Below are 14,569 nucleotides of genomic sequence, written 5' to 3'. Positions count from 1 at the left end.
ACTGGCCTAACATTTGTGTGTGGGCCTGCTTCACACTTCTCTCGGTTTCTCTGTTTCACTCCAAGCTGAGCAGCATTTGTAAGGCAGGAAATCACACTAGTAGTGGCCACTGTTAACCACTTTTTTAGAAAGTTTGATTTAGTGATAACCAAATTCTGGTGCCTTTAGAAAGAGCATCTCTGGATTTTGAGTCCCTGTGTAAACGTTTGTTTGCATGTGTCACAGGCATTATATGTAGTTAAGGGGAGATAAATGGACGTAAGATTGCAGTTTATCTTTTGGAAGAAAGCTGTGAAAACAGTAGGAGGCCTTTGATGTGATGCCTTGGCCATGGCGGACCCCGCCACTGATAGTGCTGGGAGAAAAGGAAATATATGGGCGGCAAATGCACAGTTAATGATAAAGTGTGTGTGTGTGTGTGTTTGTGAGAGGGTGGCAGGAGTGGGTGGGGAGGGCAGAGTTGAAGGGAGAAAAAAAAAATGCTGAGGTGGTGCTTCGTGCAGTACACAACACTAATGGTAAACCTCTGTTTACAAGCTACTGATTCACCCACACAGGTAAAGCAATGTTGTGCTGTTTTTGTACATTAGTTCCACCTCATATAAACACAATAACAGCAGTTCTGATGTTCAGTTAGATGTGTATTGATCATTTACTCTATTTGTGGGAATTGCAGAATGGCCTAGGGCATTGTAGTCTTAAAGGAACACTTGATAATTTGTTTATCAGTTACTCATCCCGTATGACATTGTATTCGTGAAGAAAACTTTGTTTTTCTCGCATGCATCCACAGTAAGTGAAGAATCCAAAATGGAAGAATAATCTTGTTGAAGAGAAGTAAAGGGTTTCACATTTAATAACAGCAAAACTAAAACATCCGTTTCCAAACTCACAACTCATGCAGTGTAATCCAAGTCTAATTTATCCAGTCGCATGCTCTGTACTTCCCAAACACAGGCCTTTTCACCAAAACCTTACTATTTAAAACACTTGCACAGTCACACACACTGATGACTAGCGAACCTGGTCAAGTTCAAGCGTTTCAACTCAGCTTGTGCATTCCATTGAGTTCAAAAGCACACGCTTGCCCAAGCGCGCTATTCATCTGTGCGTGTGACTGTTTATGTGGTGTGTTTTAAATAGTAAGGTTTTAGTGAAAAAGCATGTGTTTGGGAAGTTCTGACCATAAGACTGGATAAATGACACTTGGTTTATACTGCATGAGTTATGTGAGAGTCTGCAAATGGATATTTTGATATAGTTTTGCTGTTGTTTAATGCAGACCCCCTTTACTTCAATTCATCATGAATTTTCTCAATTTTTATAATTCTTTGTTTGCCCTGGAGTCATTGGCGAGAAAAGATGAATTCAACATAACTTTGGGTGAGTAAGTGATACACAAATGATCATTTTGTGGGTGAAGTATTACTTTAAGATATCACTGACACACTTGTTGCATTTAACCTTTCTTCTTCTGTTCTGAGTGAAAACAGGGCAATAAGACAAAACTAGCGTTAATGCTTTGCTAGTAGAAACCATAGTATATTTCTAGGAAGATGCTGTATATTGTAGCATCCGTAATGCTAGCAGGGCTATCAGCTTAGTGTCCAAGACCTCCCCCCCGCTCATGAAAAATGGAATGACCTACAGCAAAGACTGAGTCACTATAGAGACATTGTGGCCTTTCTCGAGTTCCTGCACTTCCCACGTACACACAATCTCTTTCTCTCTCTCACACACACACATACATACACATACAAGCGCACATATTTACAAAACTGTCATGACAGATTTGGCCAGGAGCCATCTTTTCCACGCACAACCACCAACTCAGCAGCATTCTCCAGATCATCTGCCCTTAGAGAAAGAAATCATATTGAGAAGAGAGAAGGCTCTATGAGAATTACAGCGTCTCCAGCTGAGCAGCATTCCCTGCTCCTGTTTCGTAACTGGAGATCAGAGTCTGTGGGCAAATTAAAGGTTAAAAATGTTAAAAATGCTGCTTTGTACAGTGAGCCTGCAACAGGACCTGCACTGTTTGTTCAAAGGTGTAACTGTTAAACTGATGTTAATTGCTAACTGGATTAGCAAGTTATTATGATCGTCCACATATGCAGATGACCGCACACACATGCACACACGCATGCTCACACACACATAGTCTGTGTGATTTCTTCTTCACACTTGCGGACATTTTCTCACTTTTTTAATTTAAGTCTGCAGCCTTGGTCCTTGAGGTGTACGGTCTGGAGCAGTAGACGGGTCTGTTTGGACAACTGTAGACATTCCCCGGGAAAAAGGCTTGAAATGGATGTGGGATTTGGCCCGTGTCCAGACAAGTGTTATTCTAAGCCAGTAAAAGTTAAATTTGTCACCAGAAATTCCAGCCTGCCCACAGGTCATCCATTCCAGAATGATTTTCATTATTGTGTGGAGTCTCAGAATAAATATGCCGCAGCTATGTCAGAGCTCTCAATGAAAGTAGGAAATGCCAGTGGAGTTTTTTACTGCAGGAGCTTTTGTTGGGATGCTTTGTTTTGGCCACTAACACACACCCAAACCAGTTTACACACAAACCCACAGGGATTATAGAGATGGAGTGGCATACAGTAGCTCAGATAGCAGAGTTACATAACAATACATCTCTATAAATATTTGTGAATGATTCTTAATTATTGTGCTGATAACGTCAGCCAATTTAATCATTCATTTGATTATCAAAACATTAATCAATTGAGAAAAATTTCTAGCAAAATTTCTACTCGCCTACCTCGCCTGTGTAAATTAAATCACATTTGTGTTGGAGCATTTTTGACAGGCATTTTTTAGTTTTTTTGACACTCACTACATTGAATTATTAATCCAGAAATAATTCAGAAATGAGTAATTTAGGGCTTCAACTAACAATTATTTTCATTTCTGAATATTCTGCTTATTACTCCATAGAAGAATAAACTACCAAATATTTACATTTGAGAAGCTATAATCACTTAACTTTTGGCACTTTATGCTTAAGAACATAACTTATTAAGAGATCAGTGGATTAAAATAGAATTTGATTATTTTTTGCGGTTGGTGTTCTCGTGTTGTAATTTGATTAATTACTTCGGCTCAAGAATAAATAACAAAAACATAATAACTCAACATAACTGATTAAGAAGGCTGGCTCCATTATTTGCTGCAAACCAGACACATTTGAGGCTGTGATGGAGCGGAGGACACTGAACAAACAGTTATCCATTACTGATAATCCCGACCACCCTCTCCACCACCTGCTGGACAGACAGCGGAGCTCTTTCTATAACAGAGAGGACAGATACAGGAAATCTTTCCTGCCCAAAGCAATATCTCTTTACAACACCTCACCTCTGTCTAACAGAGAACTCTCAGCTGTACAGTTCTGTCCCAACTAAACTCTACTGGAAAATTTTCATTCTTCCACTTTACGTCACTGCATTCTTAAAGCTTCAACAAATTTGCACACTTGTTAATATATATACACTTGTATTATGTTATCCTATTGATATATTTAATTTTTTTCACTATTTTTTAGTATTTAGCATTGTTATTTTAGTTAATTTATAGTGTATTATAGTATATTCTTGGTGTTGTATATTGTATGGATTTTTCATAGACATATCTTATTCTTACAGAATAAGCTGAGGGTTAATTTTTTCTATTGAGCCATTTTTTTCTCTTCTAGTGTAATATGTGTATCACTGTCCAATGCCTTAATAAACTGCTGCTTTAACAAAATAATTTCCCAACTTGGGATCAGTAAAGTACATCTATCTACATATCTAGCTAGCTATCATCTATCTAACTTGCAGCCCCACTTTATGATGACATCCTGGCAGCTGGGTGTGTCATTAGTAGGAGTGTTAAGCACTGGTTTCATCATGATTATATCAATTCTTTGGATAATGATTCAATATTTGCTGATATAACAAAGTTTGCCACCATACAATTTTAAATAAATTCAGGGGCCTGCGGTCAAGATGAGATGATATCAGTAAATATCCTCATTGCCTTTTTCTTGGCTGCATGCTTGCACCATGCCTGGTGCAAGGCCGCTAGCGCTGTTTGAATGTTTAGGAAGGAGGTGTAATTGGACGGAAATGGTGACACAAAGGCCATGGGGATTGTAAAAAAGGCGCATCTTAAAGATGACAATTTGTAGTGATGTTTTTATTTGCATTAATGCTGTTGGATCATTGATCATTGAATTGACATCCAGATTGATGTATTGTTACACCCCTAGTCATGAGAGAGAATACATACATACTTAATTATACCCAAATATTCACATTAAGTTAAACAAAATACAGACGTGAAACACAGATTGATATCAGTGATTAACTATATTATTATGTGTCTATGTCTGCAGCTTGGTGGATGACCGCTGCGTTGTCCAGCCTGACGCAGGGGACCTCAACAACCCTCCAAAGAAGTTCAGAGGTAAGAAACACACAGTCGACTCCCCTCGTCCTCCTGAGGCCTGACATCATCACACACACTGCTGTCTGTTTACACTGTGGGCTTCGAGACAGAGACGCCGCTGAATCTGTTATGCTGTGTTTCTTTGGTGACAGCCACAATATCTCTGCCCGCTGGACTTCAAACAGGGCTGCCTTTGACTATGTTAATGACATGTGTGCGTGTTGCACGCACACGCTTTTGCACCCATGCATGTGTTTATAGCTGTGTACGCTCGCTCGCACACCTCGCCAGTGGAGATGGAGGCAGATGGAGAGAATCAGCTCTGATGTTGATTTGTTGGAAAACAACACGCTTGAAAAGCTGCCTTTCAAACAAAAGCCTTGAGATGCCTCTTTGGGTGAACTCGCTATTATTAGCCCCCATGCAGGAAGTGGAACTCATGACCCTCGGTTCTCAGGCTGGAGGTTTATGTCTCTGGGGAGAGGCCGGGCCTGACTTTGTACAGGGAGTTTGAGTGTATTGAAGGCTGTGCAGTATATCTCACAGGTTCTTGTACAAAGTATGAAGCCTGAGTTCTTACTTTGTCACTTCTGAATAAATATTTGACTGAAAACATGCAACATTGTTGGACTGCTGGCGGGTAAATTATGTCTGATAGATTATCCCTCAGAGACCCACAATAGACCCTTTCTTGTCTTTTTTAGTGGGACAGGGGATCTTTAGGTGGAGACAGTGTGTCAAATATTTGTTGTATACATCACCTGAAAACTGGGAACCTGAAGATTAATTTGAGATGCAGCACTGCGTGTCAACTTTATAGTCACAAATCTGTGATTATCATTGTGTTTTGGTTAGGCGCCTATTCAATCTTTGAGAGTATATGGGAGCTTAGAACATTATGATGGAAGTATATGATGGCCATTCCCATGTTCAGTTATGTCTCATAAGTTGTTGCAGCAATATTTATGTAGATACCATTTGTTACACAAATTTGATGCAACATTTTGCCATTTTTGACCACTTAAAAACTGATATAAATGGTTAACAATTTCTCCATAATAAAGCATTAAGAAACCAAGAGCTTGAGCAACACCATAAAAAAATCCATGCTGTAATTAAGAATCAAAACTTTTTGACATTTGGAGCTTTCTAAGAATTGCATTTTTTCATGATTGGATGGTGAGCACTTATGTTCAGGAAATTTCTCAGAAACCCCCTAACTGTAAATGTGTTTATGAAAAGTATATATCCTCTGATTGCTCAAGGTCTCTAGTTTGTGATTGTAAATTTTCATCAGGCTGTGATTATCCTAAGGGTCACAGTAGGTCATTTAATATAGTGAGGTCCAGTTTCAAAAAATGGTTTCATACAATGAAAGACTGTTTAGGGTCCCCAGTGCAGTATTAAGTATTTAAAGAATGCATTTTTAGAGTAGCAAAATTAACACTGCATATATAAAAACTGCAACTTGCAAGAAGCTGCATGGGATTAGCACAAAGTGGGCATGTCTGTAACGAGGAGACTTGTCAGTACCCATAAAACCCATTTGTATTCAGATATTTCGAGGTAAGAGGTCAATTAACTGCCTCTTAAAAATGTCTATGCCAGTTTTGTCTTTGGAGCATTATTTAGCCCCCTACAGAAAAGCCAGCATGACATAGTTGCCAATTGATGACACCAATGGATGCATCAGGTTGTCTACTTTCACATTATACCACTACATTCACGCTAGCTTAAAAACTGAATGCACCACAGCCTGTTACAGACAGAAATGTCGGCCGAGATCGCTGGGAGTCCTGCGGGTCTCTTCGGGGTAAGGATGTTTATTTGATCTATCAAATCCATTGGCCTTTGCAATGTCAAACAACTTGACTTTAGAGTGTTGTATCAGTCTGACTTGTTGGGTAATGAGCAATACACATGCTCACACTTTGCATTTAGGATGCTATCCGCTCTCTCCAGAGTATGAAAAAGAATGCTCCATATTTAGAAAGTAGAAAGCTTTGATCTGAGTGCTGCCCACACAGCTCAGCTCTTCAGTGGCTCTCTGGTGTCCCAGGACAGGTTATCACCCCTGAGAGGCAATTGCTGTCACCACAATAAACACAGGCTGCAGAATGATACCTCCATCTCCTGCAGCAGCACGAAGGACGAGTCTTTTGCTGTCTCACTCTGTTGCTCTGTGTGTTTCAACAACTGTCAGGTTTATTCCATAGACCAGGACAGAGAGGTGGCAAAAACACACCAGCAGTTTCTAACATCTGCAGATTTCCATCTAATCCAAGCATTAACATCTACAGTTTAGTTCATGGTTCAGTCATTGTGTTTGTCTGTCTCGGATATGAACCGGCTCTAAAAGCATAAGATGCAGATTAATTCTTACAGTAATTGTGCTGGACTTGGACAGCGTGTGTGTGTATGTACTATATGGGAATCGAGAGTTTAAATCATGAACAATCCAAACTGTTAGCAGATTTCATTATAATCTTCTGTATGGTTATTTTGGGCACCCAAACGTGATTGTAGCGAGGGTGCTGCCTATTGGCTCACTTACACAGGAAGGCTTTCACTAATCACTTTGCCTCATTTAATCTCCCATCCTCCCACACTCCGTTTTCCCTTGACTTACTTAGAAAACTCATCACAAGGTACAGTGCACTCAGAGGGAAAGCCCTGTGCTCAGTCCGACCTACCGCAGGACACTAGATGTCTTTTCCAATTTTGAAATTATTGCAGTATATTGTAGATATGTGGTAGAAGTTTTGACCTGTTTTTTTTTCATCTAAACTTTTTTATGCAGTTACAAAAAACACACACAATGAAACTGTGGCCAAAGAGGCACGTTCAAGAGAGTTTTTTTTAATTGTATATGTGTCTCTGTAACACGTTGGTAAGTCCTTCACCATGTCAGCTGGTCTTGACCCGGAGAGGCCCTCATGTCACTGTAAGAGCTCTCTGGATGTGTAACAGCAGTCAGAAACAGGTAAAGATGGGACATATAGGATCATTAAAACAACTAAAAGAGGTTACAGTGAAGCTATACCTACAGGTGGGTGGTAAATTAAAGAGAAATCCAACAGGAAGTGTCTTAGCATGGAGTCAGACCACCACAAGCCTCAGCAGCTTCAGTGCTGCTTGCCAAGTCTGCGAAACTCTTTTGGATGGATGTACAGCAATTCCTCCAAAGATATCTCCCCATTTATGTAAACAATCTTTATTTAGTCTAGTAATCTGTAGATAGGTCGGTTATCAGCCAGAACACCTTTGTAAGGATGTATTGACCTAACTTCAGTGAGTTTTGGAGGAGAGATTCTAAAAATAATGTCACAAGCATAAGCAGGGGCCATTTTGTTTAATTTACTGTGTCTCGTGACGCCTGTGTCCTGTTACCGCAGCCAGGAACCCCTCAGTTCATTTCAGTTTCTAAGAGGCGTTATCAATGGCCATAGATCAAAAAGCCTCAAGACGCAATTGGATAGACCTAGAACGTCTAGTCTGTAAACAGACTACAGCGTGCAGAGATGAGCTGTGATAGTGTAGCATCAACATGTCTTTGCCATCAGCATTTGATAGCAATAGTACTTTATCAGAAAGTTCCACATCAGTTGCAGCCATCTTGGTTGTTTTTGAAAATGCCTCAGTTGGACTCCTTTTTACTAAGCTTGGTTTATACTTAATGTAGTGTCCCTGGCGCAAGTGTGTGCGAGCCAAAAATCATCACTGTCTATTTGCATAGAGTGTGAAGACTTTGCAAGTTGTCACATTTTGAATCAATAAGATTGTTTCTTATACTGTTGAACTGATGCTGAGTTAGATAGTTGACAACATGTTTTGCAGATGTGTACATATTAAATGCATTCAAGGTTCATGATACACAACAGCAAAGGCAGGTCATCGTCAGGGCTGAGCCAAGGTCATGTGAAATTTACATTTGAAGCCTGTGCTACATCTGCAGTACAGTCTCGCAGGCGGTTTATAAATAAAATGGTGTGCTTTGAGATCCTCATTTGTTTAACTTCTGATGAACTATGTGCCTTACAGACTTGAATTTGCCATGCAGAACCCTTGAGATGTGTGAAATGTTAATAAAACCAAATAAGAAACTGGTTTTTCCTAGTTTAAACATCCACAAACACAGTCTGGATAAGTGTGCTTACATATACTTACATTTTTTTTCCCCCCAAACTTCCTAATTCAAGTCCTGCGGGTGTCCTCTGGCAGAGCGAACACTCCTCTGTTCCTCCTTGTTTGGGAGGCTCCTCAGCTGTTTGAGAGCGACACAGTTGTGTAGGGATAATCCTCCTTAGTGGATGCTATGAGGGCACAAGGCCAGTCTAGCCATGTCCACATGCAAGGCCTTACACTGTCATTGCTGAGGTATGCGTAACATTTCCCCCTAATGTAAACACAAGCACCCCACCACACAATCACACTCTCACTCATGTAGTCTGTGTGCATATGCTGAGACACAAGGAGCCTTGCTTTGTGTTTCAACCGGACAGTATTTGAAATGCCATCTCACACACACACACACACACACACTCAGATAGTGCACTGACTGCAGAGTATACAGAGCAGCAGAGAAAGCACTTTGTATAAGTAGTTCAAGATAATCAATTTTTTGATTACTTGTGATTTATATGTCGACGCTCAGTTGTTTAAATGTCAGCCTTAGTCCAAGTTTCTGTGATGGCAGCTCTCTCTGTTGTGTGTTGAAGTAGCAGGGTAGATTGAATGCTGCATTGTTCAAATGTCACCCGCTTTTAATTTTCCTTTACTGAATCATCAATCATCATCCCATGCTTCTGTTTTTGCCTGCTTACATATTGATGAAAAAAGACTTGGTTTGAGTGGTTTATTGTTGAAAAATGCTTAAAAGGACAGTTCAACCCAAATCAATAATACATATTTTTCCTCTCACCTGTAGTGCTATTCATCGGTCTAGATTTTTTGGGTGTGAGTTGCCAAGTGTTGGAGATATCGGCTGTAGAGACGTCTGCCTTCTCTCAAATATAATTGAACTAGATGGCACTTGCTTTTTGGTGCTCAAAGCGTCAAAAAGTACATTTTAAAAAACTCAATAGCAATTTCTCTTTTCAGAAATTGTGACCTGTTTATTCAAGATAATCCACAGACCTTGTTGTGAGCAGTTTCATGCAGGTACTTTTTTCTTTCTACCAAACTACACCTGCAAACCGTGTCACTGCACACAAGTGAGCATGCATTTACTCATGGACGAAAGGTTTGTGCCCAGGACAGCACAAGATGTAAACATCAATGGCGTCCTCTGCTGAGCTGTAACGTTAGCTAGCTCAGTGGTGCTAGGTGAGCTAGCAGTAGATGTACACTTCCTTCAGTGCAGTGATACGGTTGGAGGGTGTAGTTTGGACAAAAGAAAATAGTTCCTACATGAAACAGATCACAACAAGGTCTGTGGATTATTTTCAGTAACCAGGTCATGATTTCTGGAAAGAGACATTGCTGTTAGCACAAACTGAGTGCCATCTAGTTCCATTAGGCCAGAGGCATTATGTTTTCGGGTTGTCCGGTGCTTTCATACGTCTGTACTTACGTCTGTCTCATTCTCATGAACGCAATATCTCTAGAAGGTCTTGAGGAGTTTCCTCCAATTTGGCACAAACATCCACTGGGGCTGAATAATGAAGTGATTAGAATTTGGTGGTCAAAAGTCAAGGTCACTGTGACTTCACAAAGCATGTTTTTGGCCATAACTCAATAATTCATGTGCTAAATGTCACACAAATGCCTAGTAGGATATAATGACATTTTATATCAAAAAGGTTCAAAATCCAAAATCTTTGGGGGAAAGGGAAAAAGATTGATAAAAGCTCAAAAATCTTAAACAAAACACAAAGACGAGGGCATCAAAGGATCCCCTGCTTGTATAGGAAGAGCTGATTTTTCTGCTTGTTTGTTATTATCCTGACATGTTCCTCACTAAACCAATAGCATGTGAAGACTATTACAGTGGATAGCATGTCCTTTGTCCTGGCTTTACATGTCTACAACTCTTGGGTTGTTTGTTTTTTCTTTCTCGTCTCATTTCATATCTCATTTCCTCATATGCCTTTTGCACGTAAACAGAAACATTTAAACCTCCCTAAGCCAGCAAACTTTGCAGCAGCAAGTCTTCGCCACCACCTATCTCTTGTCAGCCCAAACCGTCAGAGACATACTGCAGACTAGTTGGGTGGTTCATCCGAGATAAACACCAGGAAGGGTTCTGTCTTTAGTCCCTTCCTCTCCTAATACCCACATATACTGCTTTCCTGTCTATTGAGAGAGAAGAGGTCTTGCAGGAAACAGGGGAGCAGTTGTCGGTAGTCCCATTTATTGTCTTAGATGCACTACAAGTGATTAGTTGCTTCCTCTATAATATCTCCAACAGGACAAGAACCTTGGAGTGAACAGTGGTTTTTAAACAAACCAGATCATCGAGGATGTTGTTGATTTAACACAGAATAGAAGAAGTATTATGCAGTGTGTTTCTCCAGGTCCCTGGCCAGTTTGATGTCGTCTAATTACTGCATGGAGGCCTCACTGATGACTACTTTGTAGACACGTCACGACGTTTGTCCTGCGTGATATGCTTTGGCTGCATTTATGACAGGATAGCAGACAATGTAGATGAGATGACATGGAAATTTGTATTTTAGTCTTTACTTGTTCTGCACTTGAAACCATGACCTTTAGATTGTGTACCATTGTGAATTATGCAGCCCCGTGCTGTCACCCACTACATCTAATTAAAAGCTGTCGTGTATTGTCGTTGCTCCTCTTACAGCGTCAGATTGTTGTGTCATTTCTGCTCTCTGATAAAACTGCCTTAGAGGTAGGCTAAATCATCTCTGTTGACTGAACATCCTCTCAATAGTTTTTATGGTCGTCACGGTTACAAGCATCTTCCTCTTGATTCTCTTAAGTCTGGGAAGTTTGTCAGTGAGTGCAGGATTTTTTATTGGCTTTTTATTGAACTGTACACGTCTAAAGAGCTGGTGTTAGTGATCCCTCTGAGTCATCTACGGCCTTTGTGCAAGACCACTCAAAGCAGGATTGCATGATAGCACTGATATACCAACACAGTGCTGCAAAGTAATTGAGTACTTTTAGTCACACACCTACTTAAGTACAACTTTGAGGTACTAGTGTACTTTAAGGTACTTACTTGAGTATTGCCATTTTCTGCTACTTAAATTTTTACTTTGCTACATCTCAGAGGCACATATTGTACTCTTTACTGCACTACATTTATCTGACAATTTGAGTTACTTTGCAGATTCAGATGATTGAAAATGAAATCAACAAGTTATCACATATTATTAGAGATTAAGATAAAACTTAATTTATCCGTGGAGGGTAAATTCATATGCTACCTAGCAGTATGTATAGTAATTCAAATGAGCTCTACCTTTTCCAGCTGCAAAAGTAAAATGAAGAACTCATTAATGCATCAATAATTATAATTCATTCAATATTATAATACAATTCTGAGACAGGCCATTCTGCATAATGGGTACTTTTACTTTCAGTATTTTAAGTATATTTTTATGTCAATACTTTGTTTATTTTATTTATGTAAATTTTTAAATACAGGATTTTTATTTGTTAGAGTATTTTTACACTGGAGTATTACATATTTTACTCAAGTAAAAGATCAGAGTACTTCTTCCTCATCTGCCAACCCACCAGGTGAGATCCAAAACTAATTTAAAGCTCCATCTAGACATGTTAAATACATGTAAGAATGGGGCATCGGTGGCTTAGTGGTAGAGCAGGCGCCCCATGTACAAGGCTGTTGCCGCAGTGGCCCGGGTTCGACTCCAGCCTGTGGCCCTTTGCTGCATGTCACTCCCTCTCCAAAAGAAGGAGAGAATTTGTCTGGAAGAATATAATTTAATTTTTCATCATGCCATATACAAAATGCAAACAATCAGGTAAACAGCACTGTTGGAGATTCTGTGGGCAGACGTATGTGAATCACTCACATATATTTTGGTCATGTATAAAAGGACAATACAATTATTCCAATCCTTGAGAGAGTTTTAGGTTACAAGATCCCAAAGGACCCACGGATTGTGTACTTGGGATCAATACCTGAGGACGTAATTCCAAGAAGGACACTAATCTGTTCAAAATCCTTATACTGGCATGCAAAAAGGCCATTACTAGGAACTGGCTGAAACGTGACCCTCCAAGTCCAGGACAGTGGATGGTCATTGTAGAGGAGCTATATGGAAAAACTGAGTGTCAGTGTGAGCCCCTCCTCCCCATTTGCGTTTTGTTGATTGAATAAATATGCAAATAGTGCTCATTTCAAAAGTTTAACTACTGGACACAAGATGTCTCCAACTTCACTCAGCAGTCCATTCTCAGTGTACGTGCACTGACAGCTTCACGTTTCCATATCACACTAGTATAAGTCACATATTGAACCATGATTGGCTTCTAAACTAGCCGTGACGTAACAAATCATGCCTTAATAGACACCATAAACTGTATAGAAATAATGGACGTAGCTGCTGTGACATCACCCACTGATTTGTGGACACCCGTTTTGAAGCCTTGAGTTTGGTATTTTGGCTGTCGCCATCTTGGATTTTCAGAGCCAATAGTAACCCGAGGTGACCATGTTTGGACAAGTTTCAACAGATGAGTTATATAAAAATTCACTCTCCTTACAGTTGTGATGAATGTTTAAATAAGCTATAGAGATCAAAACCGTTTTTTGTATCAGGCTGTAAACATGTTTATTTCTCCTTTTTTAAATGAGGCATTTTAACATGGGGATCTATGGGGATTGATTCACTCTTGGAGCCAGCCTCAAGTGGCCATTAGAGGAACTGCAGTTTTTGGCACTTCCGCGTTTGCTTAATTTTTCCAGAGGCTGCCGCTTGATATGTTTTAAACTCAGGTTTAAGGTGAGCGCAGATACTTTCCTCCATCTACAGATGAATGTGAAAAAATAACCTTTTAGTGTCAACTCTGCAAATTGAAGGTAAATACTGATTACGTTTCAGTTGAAGGGTAATAAATGATATGTATAATAAATGTTTTGTTGTCTGTTGTCTCATCACTCACACAATATGATGATATTCAGGACTGTAAACAAATAAGTTGTTACATCTTTCCAGATTAGTTTATTACATTAAAGGTAGACAGTCACAGAAAAAAAGAAACTGTTACTTTCTGGTCATGCTCACTAAGATGTTCACACTTGCCATGCATGTAATCAGCACAAAGCTTGTTCTCTGTTAATGCTTGAAGAAGGTGCCAGAATCTAACACCATCTTCCACAGTTTGAAGTCAGCTGTTCTTTGCTCAGCAGAGTGTGAGAGAGGGAGCAGTGTTTTTGAGAGTTTGTTCAAGAAGGGTAATTACTGCTAAGGCATAACATCTTTGTACCATGCGTCATCATGCTATCGTTATGAAACTCCGGTATAACCCTGGCATAACTCTGTGTTCATATATTCCGCATACTGACCACTAATGGATCAAAGTCCTGCCTTGTCAAGCATAACTCAGTGTACATCACTTTGACTATATACGGGCTGAAAACACCGGCTCCTAAATATAGCACAAATTGAAGCTATAGTTGGAGACCTGAGACTTAGATTCAAGTCAGACTCAAGTCACAAAAAAATGAGGACTTTGACTTTGACGAGGACTTGACTTGGACCACAGAAAAGCTGACTCAGCTTGAGACTTGAAAGTCCAAAGTTTAGCAACAAAACGACAAAAAAGAATAGAACGGCCCTCCATAATCACACACTAACAAGGTGTGTTACCTTCAAAACCGCCTTCCAGTACCTGTAAAGCATGACGGTTGCCTAGCAGCTGATATAGCCAAGAAACTGTTTGGTACATAACCGCCTGTAAAACAGCAAATTGTCGTTTTTTAGAGGTTTTTGGATGCTTTTTATGTATTTGCTCTGTTCCAAGTTTGCAACTGCAGCACAACAATTTATTTCAGGATAAAGTTTGATCTTATATTGTCGTAAACAAATGGGATATAACCTGTAATTGAAGTGTTTTACAAGACCTGGAAAGTGGATTTGTTTGTTTATTTTCTCTGTTCTTTGTGCTAAGCTAAGCTACCTGGCTGCTGGAT

The 14,569-nt window shown here is 39.8% G+C and overlaps 1 protein-coding gene across 10 annotated transcripts in view; it reads left to right on the top strand.

Annotated features, from left to right (window-relative positions):
* The window catches only part of LOC117256214 (inositol 1,4,5-trisphosphate-gated calcium channel ITPR1), a 100,822-nt gene that overhangs the window by 2,266 nt on the left and 83,987 nt on the right, over positions 1–14,569 (top strand). For all 10 annotated transcript variants that reach the window (XM_078162089.1, XM_078162269.1, XM_078162160.1 and 7 more), the window contains exon 3: positions 4,388–4,458. In XM_078162089.1, coding sequence (XP_078018215.1) covers positions 4,388–4,458 — 71 coding nt within the window. The remainder of the gene's footprint in view (positions 1–4,387; positions 4,459–14,569) is intronic.

This window comes from Epinephelus lanceolatus, chromosome 1, assembly GCF_041903045.1.
Source record: "Epinephelus lanceolatus isolate andai-2023 chromosome 1, ASM4190304v1, whole genome shotgun sequence".
NCBI classification, from domain to species: domain Eukaryota; kingdom Metazoa; phylum Chordata; class Actinopteri; order Perciformes; family Serranidae; genus Epinephelus; species Epinephelus lanceolatus.
Note: the sequence above shows the minus strand (reverse complement) of the source record. Positions and strands in the feature narration are given on the sequence as shown.